Source organism: Sphaeramia orbicularis, chromosome 15, assembly GCF_902148855.1.
Source record: "Sphaeramia orbicularis chromosome 15, fSphaOr1.1, whole genome shotgun sequence".
NCBI lineage: Eukaryota > Metazoa > Chordata > Actinopteri > Kurtiformes > Apogonidae > Sphaeramia > Sphaeramia orbicularis.
Window position 1 is genome coordinate 17,543,602 of NC_043971.1, and position 17,617 is coordinate 17,561,218.

The 17,617-nt window shown below is 38.6% G+C and overlaps 1 protein-coding gene across 2 annotated transcripts in view; it reads right to left on the reverse strand.

The window, feature by feature from the left end:
* Positions 1-6,557: 6,557 nt before the first annotated feature.
* sertad2b (SERTA domain containing 2b) overlaps positions 6,558-17,617 on the reverse strand; it is a 96,178-nt gene continuing 85,118 nt past the window's right edge. For both annotated transcript variants that reach the window (XM_030155702.1, XM_030155701.1), the window contains exon 2: positions 6,558-11,164. In XM_030155702.1, coding sequence (XP_030011562.1) covers positions 9,871-11,160 — 1,290 coding nt within the window. In that variant the 5' untranslated portion in view covers positions 11,161-11,164 and the 3' untranslated portion in view covers positions 6,558-9,870. The remainder of the gene's footprint in view (positions 11,165-17,617) is intronic.

Sequence of the window (17,617 nt, forward strand, 5' to 3'; positions counted from 1 at the left end):
ACAACGCTTTTTACTTTTTTTGTATGTGAATTGAATTGAAACACATTTTTTTTTAATGACCATAGTTTTATTTACAAATGGCAAAAATGACAAAAAAAATGGCAAAAAACAAAGAAATATCCTTAACTTTTTGTTTGCAGTGTACTTTAATACTAGTCATTACTCACTTCATGGACATAATATGCCTAAAAAAAAAAAAACTTTTGTTGTTAATTACAGTATAATAACAAGGAATTGATTTACACTCGAACATGTTAGATCGAGATTATCTAGAACAGCAAAGTTATAGTAATGTTTTCAATTGCAGTGTATGGGATGGTGCATAAGTGTCCAATGTGTCGGCTGATATGAAACTAAAACAACAAAATCTATGAACATACAAGAGAACAGCTGGAGAATAACTGTCCACTGTAATGACCACAATGCATGAAAGGGTTAAATAATTTCCTTGATTGGAAACTGCATGATGCAATTTTTTCAGATTTATTTATTCATTTATTTATTTCCTTTGCAGTGGACTGTTTTTTTGTTTTTTTTCCTGTTTTTGTTTTTCTGTGAAACTCTTGCACACTACAGAGAACAAAACTCCATTGCTGAGTCTCAAGAGGATATTTGGGTTCATTTTATTTCACTACAGATTAGATTTAAGGGTGTTTCATGCACACCCTTACATGTAATTACTAACATATTCTGTCATAATAAATAGACCAAACCCAAGAGTCTGCAGTTGTTTTATGACACTTGACAGGCTGACACCATAAATTAAAAAAAAAAAACTTTTCTCAATGTCTTGCCTGGTAAAATAAAGGTTAAAAGCAGTGCAAGGTTTTATTTGGTAAAAAGGGAAAAAAAAAAATCCAATCTTTTTCTGACCTTTTTATTTTTGTCAGCATCAAGTTAGATGAAAATAAAACTATTATCTGACGTACATTATTGTTTTGTTGCATTTTTTTGGTTGTTCTTAGCAGAAAATAGCAGCAAATGTCTAACAATGTGAATTTTCTGATTAATTCAACATGCAGCTTGATTTTTTTGTTCACATCCATCCTCTGTTTTGTGTGGACTGACTACACTGCACCTACTGTACGACAGATAAATACTGATAGAACATAATTAATACCTTTATCATTAAATTCCGAGGTCATTCTTTTAAGTAAGCTATTGGTTTTAAGTCTGTACATGTATCCCCATAACCTCCGATTTTGAGTTATAATTGAATTCAGGCATATTTTGTATTCTTAATATGTTATGCTGTTACGTTCTTTCACTTTAACTGTCTCATTCTTAATAAAGCAAGTTATCTGACATTTTTTTCGAGTTGAAAAGGATGTCTGCTGATGTACTACTTGGTGTCACATCATGATAATTAATGGTGCCTTTTTTTAACTTTTACTTTTTAAATTAACTATTTGTCTGGAGAAAATGTCAACATTTTTGCGTTTAATAATCCAAAGTCAACAACTTCATAAAAGTGACTTTTCATTTTGCACTCAGTTATTTTTGAGAAACCACTTTTGACAGTTTTAGGGCGCAACGCATCATTAATTTATAGTTAATAATGAAAAAAGTATTGTTACATCACTCAACCCTGGAGCTATTTCTGTCTAAAAGAATCTATTGTGCTGCAAAAATCCACATTTTAAAGAGTCATTTAACCTATGTGAACAGCCTCTAGTAGGATGACTGCAATGTTTTCCACAAAAAACAGTTTGTTCAAAGAATTTTCTGTTAATTGTGCATCAAATCTGTAGCGATCCTAGCAGTTGGACCTTCACAAAGGTTAGGTGTGAAGGTCTGAGAACAGCCAGTGCATGTAAGTGCTGCAGATATAACCTCAAGGACACTTACAGGTTATGGTCAAGTAAAAAATATATGAAGCAAGTTTAATTTCTATCAAATTAAACTGTCACATTAGTTCATAAAGGGAAATTTTGTCCCTCAGTTTGGACTTTCATTCCTCCACTGGTGTTTATCAGTTATCTCTATCCTGTTCATTATGCTGTAAAACTGTAATGGGTTTATATAAATGGTGATCAAGTGTCTGACTCTGATCCTGAGTCTTGAACTCATCCACATGCATCATGTGATCCTAGGTCAGGGGTGTCAAAGTCATCTTTGTTCAGGGGCCACATTCACCCCAATATGATCTCAAGTGTGCCGGACCAGTAAAATAATAACAGTGGAAAAAGTAAAATTACATTATGATAATGTTTACATCTACAGCGTTTCCTTAAAAATCTGAATAACATGAACAACTTGAAATGTCTTACAAAAAACAAGTGCAATTTTAACAATATTTTGCCTCAGTTTATCAGTTTATCATTTATACATGCGTTACAACTTCCATTACAATTACAAATACACAAAACATATAGTACCAGGCATAATATTGGTAAAATTTCATTTACTTCTCTTAAGACATTTCACGTTGTTCATATTTGTTCAGGTTATTCACATTTTTTGTCAAAGGATAGTTTGCTAATGTAAACATTTACATGTAATTTTACGTCTTTTCACTAAAACAAACATAAAATCTGCCATTATTCATGTTATTATGATAGTATTTTGACCAGAATGAGATCTAATTGGTCAGTATATGGAACCTGAATAAGATAATTTTTTACCACCATTGATTGTTAATGTCTTCAGTGTAATTTTTACATTTTACTAATTTATCCTACGGGCCGGATTGGACCCTTTGGCGGGCCAGATTTGGCCCCCCGGGCCGCATGTTTGACACCTGTGTCCTAGGTTAATTAAACTTATTAAATGTATATACAGAGTGTCCCATAAGTCTCCATACATAGGAGACATAATACATTCCATACATATATGGTTGTAACATGTATTTCTTTATATTTCTTCTTTATGGTTCTTCAGCAGACATGCATTGAAATGTGTTCCCGACAAAATGGCAGTCATATAGAGCATATTATATAAATAAAAATGGTTTATGTCAAGAAATGTTTATTTTTCCTATGTATGGAGACTTATGGGACACCCTGTAGTATGCAGCTCCAAATGCATTGGCATTTTTTTTTTTAATCAAATAATGTAAGTGCAGTTGTGTTTTTCTTCCAATACAACAGCAGAAATTACAGATTGAAAAGACATCATCTTGGTTGTCAGTGGTTGTCTTTTGCCAGTCGTCATATCATACTAGATCAACACTTGACTCTCCAGTCTTTGGTTAAGTAGAGATCTGGGCCAGATGGATCTGCCAGGTCAAATGAAACATTAGCTGTCAGGAAGGTAAAGATTTACGAGTTTATTATAGGATGAAGATGTACTGGTGTGTAAGACTGGAGTGGTCTCTAAAGATCTGGTAAGCAGTTAAGCAGGGGCCACATACAGGCCAGTGCGATCTCAAGTGGGCCGGACCAGTTGAATACTAACAAAATAATGTCATCTTTAAACTTTTCTTTATGTTTCAGGGTGAAAGAAGTTTAATTATATTATGAAAATGTTAACATCTACAAACTATAATTTAAATAATGTGAGTAACTACAAACAACCTGAAATATCTTTTAGAAAAATAAGTGCAATTTTAACAATATTATGCCTCATTTAGTCATTTACACATGTGCATTACAACTCAATCGCAGTGGATCTACAAAGGCTCAAACATTTATTAATAGATATAATATTGTTAAAATTGCACTTACTTCTCTTAAGACTTTTCACATTGTTTATATTTGTTCAGGTTATTATCATTTTTTGTGTAAGGATAGTTTGTATGTGTAAATATTTTCCATCCATCCATCCATCCATCCATCCATCCATCCATCCATCCATCCAGTCACTCTCACATTCACACCTATGGGCAATTTAGATTAACCAATTAACCTATCAATGCATGTTTTTGAATGGTGGGAGGAAGCCGGAGTACCCAGAGAGAACCCACGCAAACATGAGGAGAACATGAAAACTCCACACAGAAAGGTCCCTGGTTGGAATCAAACCTACTTTTTTTTTTATTTTTTACACTAAAACAAATGATTTCTAGGCTATTATTATTGTAATTTATTGGTCCTATCCACTTGAGATCGAGTTGGGCTGAATGTGGCCCCTGAACTTAAATGATAGACATGTTCAGTGTAATTTTTGCATTTCACTAATTCATTCCACAGGCCTGATTGGACCCTTTGGTGGGCCGGTTTTGGCCTACGGACCATATGATTGACACCCCTGCTCTATAGAGAGGCTATCTGGAAGATCACGGACACTGGCAGCAGCAAATGATTTCACATAGCTTTTTGCATAAAAATACAATGAGAATCGCATATTGTAAACAGCTGCCATGTAATTGTTTCCATGGTGGCATTAGTATAATTAATATTCACATATGCATATAATTATAGGAATTAGCATGTAACATACAAGAGACCCAGTGAATATGTGAGTTTGAATGCATCATTCTGTTTCTACATTTATATGAGCTTTTGTGAAGAGAGTCCACATTACCCAACACCTGCACACTTCTAATTGGTCCCTGCTGTTCTACATCTGCAGCTTATAATCTTGTGAGGGGGTGTATTTTAAGTATTGTTAACCTTATTTCAGGTCAATATGGAGATATCAGGAAACTGGGGGCCTTGACCACTCTGCAGCCCTTTGCCATCACTGTGTACATGTGCGCGACTGTATGTGTCCATGCAAACTATTTTATTATCTCCCATTAAGAAGGTTATGTTTTCATTACTGTTTTGTCTATCTGTGGCCAGGATTATGCAAAAACAACTGCACAGATTTTTACAAAACTTGGGGGTAGGTTAAGGTACGGGCCAAGGATGACTCATGCAAATTTGGAGCTGACATAGCTTTTCTGTCAAGTGCACTTCTAGTTTATTTTATTTTACATAGGTGGGAGTTCCCATAGAGATAAGAAATATCTTCAGCTAATAATAGCAGAATTCATTTGTTTGGAAAGAGTTATATCTGTGCTAACAGAGTCTCAACATTTAAAGGGAAAGTAATGGAACATGGAAAAAAAATAGCTTTCAAAATCATGAAAGAATAACAGTGTATCTTACAGTGAAACATAATTATGAAGGTTTTTGTTAAAAGCTTGTAATTGGACTGTCGAACAAGCAAAATGTGACTATGAAATAATCTATGAAAGTATAATAACCATTCATTTTCTGAACTGCTTAATCCTCAGGAGGGTTATGAGGGTGCCACCAATAATCATCAGCGGGTGAGGGTGGAGTTCACTCTGGATGTGTCACCAATTTACATATAAAGACATATTATGTATATGCAAGATCAGAATAGTTATACATCAAAAAATAATAAATCACAATAGTAAAAAGAAAGAAGACACAACTCAAATGTACTCTTTTTACACTTTATTGTGTATATATAGATATATATACATATACATACATATGTATATGTATATATATATGTAAAACTACAAAAGTAAGACTGTTTCAAATTCATAGACCGCTGTCCATTTATCTCATATACTATATATATCTATTTATATATTTATATATATATATACAGATATATATATATAAATTATCTACAGTCCATACTTTGATCCCAATACAGTGATCAGCTGATAGTTTCTTTCTCTCTGTTTGTATCCTCTATTGCATAGAAAAAGGCACAGCTCTGAGGTCTGTGAAAAAAATACAGCCTCCGTAGAGGGAATCAGCCTCGACTGCAGTACATCTTTCCCGGCGAGTCAAACAGCCGCACACTTGGACAGCGCTAAAACAGATTCGGTAACAAACACTGATCAAAAAGTCTCAGGAGCTTGAATGTTGTTCATACTATGTACATTACTTTTGGCATTGAAGCGTCTATGACAGGCTTTGGAGTCTTGACATCTGAATGTTGGGTTGTTGAGTATTGCTGCATGAACTGTACGCCTTGAACTGGAAACTGATGACAATAACAATAGTACAAAAGATGTAAAAAGTTGTGGCCGCCACCCCACAAAAATCAATAACAACAAACAAACAAATAAACAAAAATAATATAACTACCAATGTATATAAAAAAATGGCTTCCACCCATAATTCGGCCCTCAGATACATTCCTATCTGAAGCGGAGTACATTCCTACCACACATTCTGTACACACATTTACAATCCAAATGTTCACTTCACATCAAAAATAAATATATTTACAAAGAAAAGGAAAACAATATGAATAAATAACTTCATTGACAAAAACAAGCACTCCAAAATTCAAACATAGTGAAAGAAACAAGACGCAGTCGTCGACAAACGGTGTATAAGTTTGTGCTGCTATCTGCTCGGCTCACACTCTGCTATGAATTCAGTTAAAATGCTTTACATTTAAGGTCGAACCCACATCGGGAACTAATCATCTTCCATTGGAACATATTTGAACATCACCCCAGCCTCGTGGCTGATGACTAACACAGTAAGCTGAGTCACACTGAATTCTGTCCTATTAACAACTACCGAGTCCCGCCAACGGGGAGCGCTGCTACAAATACCATTAACATGCCAGTTTACACCACAGCAGTGCTGGGTTGGCAGGTGTGTGTGTTCAGGGCTGCCTTTTATTTGCACAAAGAGTGTTTCCAAAGACAGAAAATGGCCTTTTAATATTATTGGTTGTGGAACATCTATGCAGCAGCTACTCTGGGTGAAAGAAAGCTTTGCCTTTTTGACTAATACAAGCATCCTGACTAGCCCCAAAACACACCAGAACACAGTTTCAATACTTGACTACACAGCAGGTCCTGAAATAAACTGACTTGTGAAACATAACAAATGTACAGTAGGGTGTCCGGTTTGGATTTTCCCAAATGGTTGAAATTGTGTCACTTCACTGCCTTGTGGTTTTGTAACTTAAAACAGTAAACTAGTGCAGCTTCAGCACAAACAGAAAGATGCTAGGTGGATGAATTTTCTTACGTGTCTAGTGCAAGAATGCCCTTGTTATTATCAGTTCAATTCATCAATTTATCTAACTCACAATGGGCAATATCTAAGGCCTTGTTCAGACTGCAGATTGTTTCCTTTTGGCGTATACGGATTCTGTCCAGAAAGTCCAGAAGGAGGGTAAATAAAAAAAACACCTCAAATGAGATTTTTGCAAAATTGGATCCAAAACCCGATTTGTGGCTCCAATCAGATTTTTACAGATGAATTTCAGCCCAGACACTCAAAGCAGCTCAAATCAGATTTCAGCATCTTCTGTGTCACTCAAAACGTGGAGGAGATGCTGAGCAGAATCAGTGCTTCTAATACCAGAGCCCTATGGAAACAACATGGAGGACAATAGTATGTGGCACTTGGTGATTTGAAAGCTGGACTTTTTGGATGGACGGCCAATTCTTCTGCATCCACGATCACCAGCATAGCTATGTAGACACTGATGATTGTTTAATTACAATAACCAATGACAGTAGTTTGTGTTTTGGTCATCCCTATTTTGGCATTTTGGAGAAACATTTGGATAAAATGCCAAGTTGGTGACTATGAGGTGTGATAGTTGAGCTAATGCTAAGCTCTAGTTTATTGGCCCAGTCAAATGCAACTAATTTTAAGTAAGTAAGCAATCTGATGGTGACGTTAGAATAACCTATAACAACTACATTCAAGCTGTCTGTCAGGGAAATATACATTTTATTCAATATACAGAAGCTCTGAAAGCTCACTTTAGCAGGGGAGCAAGCTATCAATAAAAGCTCTAAAAATTTCAAGATAGACCACCACAATGAGGGTCTCTGAGAGCACAAAGAGACCAGAATAACCCCTGGAAAAAGTAACTGACTTAGTTTAGTTCAGTCTATGGGAGCCAGTGAACATGTTGCAGCTGTGATTACTCTTAAGACACTTCTCCTTGGTCTGGATGCATAAATCTGATCTGATCATATGAAATACCAGTCTGTCTTAAAGATCTGAGTGGAGAAACAAGTCCGATTTGCCTGCAGTCTGAACAAAGCTGAAGTATAAGCCATATGCACTGATTAGCAAAATCCAAGAGCAGCAACACTTTCTGATCCAAACTGTGACTTTTGAATAATGGTGACTCTTAAATGATGAAACAAAACATTAACTAGGTCATTGATTTAAATAATATAAATGGGACAAATACATTGACAGAATAAACATCTGCAGACACAACATTAGAACTGAGTATTCCTGTTCTGTTGCAAACTGTTGAACTGTGTGTGTACTCTAAGAGGAGAAAATACACAGGCATATGGAATCCTCATGTAACCCTTAGCCATTAGTTCTGTGTCAATCATATTTTTGTGCCAAGAGCCAAACACAGCGGCCCGTGCAGGGGAGTAGTGCCTTAAAACAACACAGGCCTTTGCACGGTTGTAGTATCAAGTTAACACAGGGTCTGGCTTTCCTAGTTCCACATTCGAATGATTTACACAACTGTTTTAGTCTCCCCACGTTGCTTAAATCACAAATGAGCTTTGGGGTTGACCACAAAGATGCACAATGCACAGAAGTACGCAGGACCTTCAGATATGGCGTAAAGGGCTCCTATTTTAAACACAAGTAAACACATACTGCAAATACGGGGGCTACGCAATGCTGTAAAGCTGTGCTGTAATTTGTGTCACTCATGTTACTAATTCTATGCAAAGAAAAACCCCAAAAAGTGGCAAGGCATTTCTTATGAAGTATTCAACTTTCTGAGAAGAGTCATATTTGTAGCGTACAGTTTGTAACAGCTTTTTTGAGTCATGCACGGCCAAATTCAATAGACTTCAACGAAAATCCCATGTGTTCAGAAAACAGAGTCTCTGCTTAGGTTGAACTTTTCACATAATCTCCACCCGAATGGTGACGCTGCCGCCACTTCCAATGTAAACACGTCCAGCCTTCCTGTGGGTGTAGCTCATTTGAATTCTGCTGCAACTGTATCATGATAACTAGGCTGTATGACTAAGCCAATGTAAAACAGCATCCAGCACAGTTATGTCCTCATGACAGGGAAAGACCTGAACTGAATTCATAGACGTGGACATAAACAAACATAACTTTCTAGTAAAACAAACATATGAGTCGACCCAGGGATATTATTTTAGAGCTAGTCCCGAAGCGGAATTATATAGCCAAGCTAATATTGTAAAAATGACGTAAATTCCCCGTAAAACCTTTTTATGCTTGCTTTACAAATAAAACATAACGTCTGTAATAAGATAGAGATTAAATAATTATTATTTGATCATGTGAAATTACCTTTCTTAATAATAGTTTTAATACAATACAATAAATTAAAAAACATGAAAGATTGGCCTATCTCAGCCATAAAAGTGAAGGAACTAAAAGAAGAAAAAAAAAATACTGTAAAAACAGGAATTGAATAAGTGGTCATTTTGAAAGGCACTCATCTGCTAAAAGCAATGAATTCAGTGTGTGTCTGTGTTCACTTGTATTTCTATACCTGTAAGGAGCAAATGTCCTCACAAAGTTAGAATGATTGCAAAAATCCTGTTGTCCAAATGAGGACGATTTGACATTTTCTTCTATTTTCATTGACGTTTTATGGGTTAAGGCTTAGGTTCAGGCAAAAGATCAGACCTTGTTTTAATTTAAAGTAGGACCAGGGAATGAAAGTCATAAATGAAGGTCTTCACAAGTATAGAAATACAACTCTCTGTGTGACTTTGTTTCCCGGTTACTTCATTTCCACACCTGGAAAGACGAGCACAGTGCATGCACAGTGTTGTGTAGTAGTAGTAGTTGTCATAGTAGTACTAATTGACATCACAATTGATGTTTACAATTACCGACCTTAAAGAGTTTCTTTTTTTTAACAAAAATAAAAACAACAACCAGGAAAAAAACCCCAAAAATCGATCCCAACTTTTCTTTCCAGTCTGTTTTTCTGGATGAAACTTTGGGAGGTGGTGGCGAATCACGAGCCCACTAACACCTCCATGATGTGGTCCAGTTCTGTCAGATCAATTTTAAAAGGCTGATTGGCTGAAACCTGCGGGGCGGGGCCGCTATACGGTGATGCCAACGATTTGAGGAGGTCGTCCGCCGTCACTACTGGTGACAGTTTGGAGAGGCCGCCGCCGGCCGTCACACCTACAGCCCCCGCTGTTGTGCACGGGTCAAAGTCATACATGGATGTGTCGATGTCTGCAAATAGGACATCGTCCAGCGCCAAATCTGAAAGAAACCCAGAGGGCGAGGAGGTGGAGGGAGGGGAAGTAGTAGAAGGGGAAATGTCTGCGAGGCCACCGGGAGGCAGTGTGGGTAGGGTGTCCATCAGCCGGAGCTCGGCACAGCGGCCTTCTACTTGCAAGACGCTAGCTGCCTCTGGTTTAGCACCCGTGGTCCTGCAGTCTCTGGGTGGGCCTGTGGGTGATGGCGACAGTGGGGCTAGGCAGGGGGAGTGGGCGAGTGGCGTGGGAGCTGGGGAGGTAGTCACGGTCGTAATATTAGCTGCTGCTGTCCTTGTTATGGCTGGGGGAGGACCCAACTCCATGTCACTCAAAGAGGAGGGGAAACCGTCGGAGGCAGGCACATGGACCCGAGGGGACACCTGGCTCAGGAGGGTTGATGGCAGCGCGGGAGGAAGCTGCACCGGGGGAGGCGACAGAGGAGGAGTGGGCGGGGATGGAGTGCAAAAGGCTGAATCTCCTCCATCCTCCTCCAGTAAAGAGGCCGGAGTGAGGCAGGCTTCCAGAGGGTCGGGGCCGCCCTCTGCAGGGGCAGAGCAGGCCTGGGATGTCTGGCAGGTGGGAGGCACCAGTGGGTGGGGTGAAGGCGGCGGAGCGATCACTGGCATCAGCAATGCAGAAGGCTGGGATACCTGGGCGGTCGCAGCTGCTGACAACACACCAAAGGAGGGCGGTGCCTCGCGGAAACCCTCGTCCATAGGGTCGTCAGGCGGCGGCGAGGGAGGCAGGAGCAGCGGCCGCAGGGAGCCCTCCTGCTTGAGTTCGTCCTGGATGCGCCGCAGCATGTTATTGATGAGGACGCGGCGCTCCAGGCTGGGCTCGCCGAGCGGCCGCTGGCTGTACAGCTTCATGAGAGAGATGTTGAAGATGGTCTGTCGCTGCAGGGTGTACGACACCTTGGACAGGCCTTCCGGACCCAGGCTTAGCCCCCCTCCCGCCACCGACGCCTCCAGCGTTTTGCCTTCCAGCCCCTCTTCATCCTCGTCCAGCTTCCGCTTCGCACCTTTACCGAACATATATCTGGAAAATAAAAAACAGAAAGACAGGATTCAGTAAAAAAAAAAAAAAAATTGCATTTTTCAGTTTATCAGACATGTGATGGTGACTTCAGAGTTTCTACTCATAAGGAAACTCACAGTCCAGACCTACATCATATCAGTGTAATCAAAAATAAATATTAGTGGTATTCATGTGCCACAAGAAAATATCATACTTTCTATGCTTTTTTGATATTTATGTCACTAATCATATGTTTGTACAACTGTTCATGATGTTTACTGTGGTGGAATTCCTTCAAGAAGCCTCCAGGGTTTTATAATCTCACCTGCACAACCTGCTTCTGAATGTTTTCCTTTCTGCACTGCTGTAAAGTGCTCCATGTGCAAACTGATAAATATGAAAACATCAAATTCACCCAGAACTTGGATTGTAAGACTGTTAGTTTTATTTTACAGGTTACTTCCTGGTTCCTACAGAAAAGAGATCACACACTCTGATGTGGTAAACACCTCAAAACAGCTATGACGCTCCAGTTACCTAACATGTGGTCTTTGAGGGGGTTTGATCTGAGTCCAGCGGCGCTATTGAATCTCAACATAAAACTGTCAAACTGTCATCGGTTTTCATGCCGCGGAAACCCATTTTTCATGTTCGTCAGTGAAGTTCGCAGCTTAGCCGTGGTGATTCAAGAAGCTGCTTAAACACAGCGAGCTTACCGCAACAGGGGATTTAAAGAAACATACGTTGAAACCGAGTGCAGCTGCAACGGGAGCCTCACCGCTGCATACTGTAGCACGCACACAGAAAGACACAGGCACACACTAAGTTATGTAATAGCAGCGTTCCCTGCTGTACCACAGGATCATAGGCCAGATTTAAAGCCCAACCCCCCTCTACCCTCCCTCCTCCTCCTCCTCGTGCCGTATTAGAATAGCACATTGAGTTACTTAGTGAGGGGGTGGGGCAGGGTGGGGGGTGAGAGACATACAGTAGGAGAGGAGAGGGAAAAAAGGAGATAAAACCACAGAGCATTGACTAAACTTATATAAAGCTGACAGTTTTATAGATGTATTTGTGTTATTTATTTACCAGTGCCTGTTTTATGATATTAGTGAAATGGAAGCGGCAAGAAATCTGTACGAGGGCAAAATGAAAGCAAGCAAGCAAGCAGGACAGATGAAGTGAAAAATAAAAAGGCAAAAGAAGAGAAAAGAAAGACAGCAAGGAAGGAAGAAAAAGAAATCAGGCATCGCTGCAGTGTGTTTGAGTCTAATCCAGGCTGACAGGCTCATGCAGCCAGTCACTGTCTACACACACTGCGCATGCGCCGCCTCACACAGACACACACAAAACACACACACATACAACCACACACACAGGAAGTGTGAGCTGCAGGCCCAGTCACCACGACTGGTTGGTTGCCATGACAAACAGAGTCAGCTGGGAATTCACCCAAAGAGATGACAAAGAATGGGATGGGGGAGAGACAGAGGAGGAGGAGGAGGGGAGGAGGGGGAGGAGGGGGGCAGGAAGGGAGAGGAGGAAGACGAGGAGGAGAGGTGAGGGGAGGAGGAAGTGGAGGAGGTGATAGATTGAGAATGGGTTTTGAAAAGGTGGGAGGGGAGCGAGCTGGGACTACAGCCGAGGTGTCGATGAGCAAGGCACTCGACGCAGACTTCCGCCATCTTTACAAGTGACTCCTCAACGGTGGAGGTCTGTGGGCTACCTTTAGATGGTGTTAGCGCTGCAGTAAAGACCACCAAGTTACGACCAAAACCAGATCAGAGAAGCAGCAAGGACATTACAGCCACCAAGAGTTTTTAGATGTGACAACAATAGAAAACAATGATCTTTTAGGTGTGAGACGGACTTTGATGTAACACAGCTTTATACTTTTTCTTTTTTGTGGTGTGTCTGTGTTGTCTTTGTGTATCACTGAGCCACAACAGAAACAGGATGGACGCTGTAAAAAGTTAACAAAAGGGTAAGCAAAGTTACAAAAACACAAGTAGACTTTGTGTGATTATACACCAATGAAAGCAAAATGATCAGTATTCTATTCTATTTCTATCTCCTGAACTGAGTACAAACAAGTACAGCTGCATTGCACGTTTACAATGTACATTACGAGTGCATTAAACAGAAGATAATCAGAATAAAACTACATATTTGAAGCATTTAGTTGGCATTATTCACAAATTTGTCGTAAGTTCCTGATTTTATACATAATGCCAAAGAGTATACCTGTATTATCCTTAAGTATCATGGGCATAAATGTAACTTTAGAACAATATATCCCAAAGCTAACATAGCATTAGCTGCATTTACTGATATATAGACACTGAAAAAATTATTAGACCATCAAAAGTAATCAAAAACAATGGTTATGCAATCACATACTAACTCCTGTGTGTATCATGTGACTAAAACAGACAGAAAAGAAAACATGCAATGCCTAAAAGCACTGTTTTTGGCAGTACAATGCCATAACTATTGATGTAAGAACTTAAATGATTTCAGTTATTATCAAGAAAGCCATGAAAAATGGATAGATATCAGCTCTGAAATTAAACTCTTATGAGCTATTTTTGTTGTTATCAGTATATTTGTCCAAACAAATGTACCTTTAGTTGTACCAGGCATTAAAATGAACACGAAGTTGAAGGAAATAAGGGTGGTCTAATATTTTTTTCCGTGACTGTATGGTGAGTAAATCAAGTACCTTGTGCATCTAGATATGTAATAAACAGCTAAGAAGCAACTGAAACTAGTGCCACCCGGTGTAAAGTGGCAAAAGAATACAGGAAATCCATTCTGAGCTAATTCAAAATCATGGCGGACACTGTAAAAAGGTAACTAATTTTCTCTGTTAACGTATATACACACACACACACATATATGGCTGATTGCAAGGTTACAAAAAACAACTTAATTTTGTGTGATTATATACCAGAGAAAGCAAAATTGTCTATATTATATTCCATTTGTACTTTCTACACTGAGCTATACAGACTGATTTACAACATCAAATTGAAACTGCTGTGAACCTTTGAGCTGCAAGTTCAATTAAGTTTGCAAAGAAACAGCAAATTGGATGTAAATATAGAGGAGGATGAATAGGCTAATACCCCTGTGATCATCCTATGTCTATTTGTTTTTTGTTTAGTTGTTTGTTTTGATGATGTCTATGTCATCATTATGTGTATTTCATTTTTTATTTCTAATTTATATTGAATGAGTGATGTATCAGTGTTGGCTGTTTTATGTCTTATTCTGTCACCTGCCTAGGGACTGCAGAGGACAAGCAGTTATTTTTACTAATTCTGGCATATTTACATGGGTGTATTTTTTATACAACAATGTTCATAAATATGCATGGTCCCTATTCAATAAACCAATAAAATAAAACTGACAGCATCAGCAATGTCTAGGCAACAAAAAGCTACTATTCTACACTTTATGACATTAGATGAGCTCGTTTATCTGCATAATATAAACAAGGAAGTGAGATCTGGTCACATGTGATCACTTGAGATGCAGGCGGAGACGCGTTATGATGCCAGCCGTGAGGTACGTCGTGATTGGATCATGGAAACACATGTCAAAGCCAGGTCTGAACTGAGGAACAAAGTGTAACTTGCACTACTGTCTAAACAAACATAGCTATTGTTTTGGGTTTTTTTTTTCTGTTGTACCGAACCATGACTTTTGTGTACTGTTACACCTCTAGATGCAACCTCATATTTTATTTTATTTCATCAGTATTGGCTCTGACAACTATGATTAGGCTTTAACTGTAATCAGTAGTCGCTTTTCCATTGACCTTCAACTTATGCGAATATAATTTGCGCATAAAAATTGACCTAATAGAAAAGTGAATATTTCGTCGAAACTCTTGTTTTTCGATTAAAAGTTTTTGTGCTGGGAAGAGGTGGTTTTTCAGGTGTAGCGCAAATGGTATATCACGTAAAACTGCAACAGAAAGACCTTTTTTCCGCAACTAGAGTCACGTGAATTAAAAAAAAAAACGGATGTTGATGGATGTTACAACAAGAGAAGAAGAGTTTGAAAAGAAACATGGTGCGGTATGTGTGGACACACCAGGAAACCGAATCATTTTAAAATTTAGTACGAGATAGAGGGGTAATATAAAATAGTAATGAATATATCTGTAAATCAACACCATATTTACATTTGTTGTCATGTTTATGGAATGACTTCTTGTGTCATCTCGTGATAATAAACAAATCATCGCATTTGTGATTTTATGAAAAAAAAAAATCGACATTATGCACTTCTGTTTTTTTGACATTTAGTAAATATCAGTAAAGTTCTGCGCAGATGTCCAATGGAAAAGCGACTAGTAACATTGAGAGAGAATAATAGCTACAAAATACATGTAAAATTGTTGATAAGATGTTCAGTTCTAGATTTGGGTAATTACTGATCCAGATTTATTAACTCAACTATTTTAGGTATTTATTGCCATGATATGTATTCAGTTAATAATACAGTCAAAGATTGTAGGTTTTTCATAGGTTGATAGTAGCCAATTAAACTGCTTTAAGCTTTTTCCTGCTGTAAATTCATCCTTTAAAAATCCACCAGCGGTCGACCTCTAGTTTAAGCAGACTACCGCTGCAGAACCTCTGATCAAAGGGACGGCTGCTTTTGCAAATCTGTGACTCTCAGCTTCGTTAGACGGCGCAGTTTCTTATCGAGCTTCGAAGAAAATGTTGCGCGTCAAAAGAGAGAGAAGCAGAGTTAGTTTCAAAGCAGTTTGCGGGTGTGTGATTGAGAGCTGAAGCAGCTGCGCATGTCTGACTCACTGACTCATGGCAGGGTGTTTAGACACACACACACATACGCACACACACGCACACATACGCGCACACACACACACACACACACACACACACACACACACACATATACAGAGCGCAGGGCTAACATACCAGAGGTGCCCCACCCCTTACATTCCACTTCATTATCCTCCTCTTCTCTTTCCTTCTCTTTCACTCCTCTCTTTCTTTTACCTCTTTTCCATCCTCCCTCTGTTTGTTACCTCCCCCCTCCCCTCCCCTTTCCCCCCCTCCTCCGTTAACTGCCAAAGTTCACAGCACCAGACCCATCCTACACCCTATGAGCCACCTCGAGATATGAACAACGCAAGAAGAACAGATCATAAAGGACTGGAGTAGATAAAGCAGAGCGGAGGAGGAGGACTGTGATCCAAAATGGAGCCATAGCCTTCATTCAAGGTCACTGTGACTTAACACTTGAAAGTAAAGTGTCTCACAAAGTAGTACCTTAAAACGACATTTTCAATTAGATAAATATAGCTAACGCTTTCTAAGCTTTTGGATCAAAAAAGAACCCGTCTGCTACTTCTGGGGTCAGTATTATTATGGGTATTTCTGGTGCTGAAGTTCAGAGTAGATTTGATAAATATTAGCTTGAAACTGTCCAGAAAGAGCGCAAAGATTTAAGTTTGCATTACAGTATATTACTAATCCTTAATATAACTGTATTCTTCCTTTTTCTTATCCTAGAAAATAAGCTTTGCCAAATCATTTAAAGCCAATTTATTTATCTAGCACATTTAAACAACAAGTGCTGCACATCATACAAACAATTAAACCATTAAAAGAAATACTAAAAACAATAAATAAGTGCATAAAACTGCAGCAATGCTCTAAATAAAATAATAAAAGTAAATAGTTAAAAAATAAATAAATAAATAAAATCAATGAAAATAAAGCCAATATCTAAATGGGCCTACTTATTTAGAGGATAGCCTATAATATTACAAAATATTATGATACAAATCCATAAAAACAGCAAAGTTCTCCTTTATTTAAAGCTTCAGGGTGTGATTTTCAGTGACATAATGCAATTGTAAATTGAAACCAAATGAATACTCCCCCACCTTCCCCTTTAGCGTCCACAAAAACACATACAAAAGTTATATTCAGTGTTTGTTTTGTCCATCTTATACAGGGATATTAACTCTGTTGCATAATCAGACATAGCAGGTAACAGTGATGCACCTTAAAACTTCACGTTACCTGCTATGAAATGGAAAAAAAGGAGACACTATTATGAATTTTATTACTGAACAATGGTTCTAGCTTTCATGCGATTACACACTTTCATTACACCGCTGCTGTTTGATCCTCCTAAATCTAACTGGACCTTTCAAGCAGGCAACATTTTGCTCTATTAGTTCACCCTCAGGCAAACCCAAAACTGACCACACAGCAGGCTTCAAGCGGAAAAAAAAAAAATCCATTACTTGACATTTGTGGAACTTTAAATGTCTATACCACCTCACACAAGAAGAAGAACTACATGTATTTGATAAGATACGAAAACAGTGACATGTGAGACAAAACAACTACAAAACATGTAAAGCTAACTGAAGATTTGAGGTCAGGTGTTAGCAGCGTACGTATGTCGGTCTGTCAAACACAC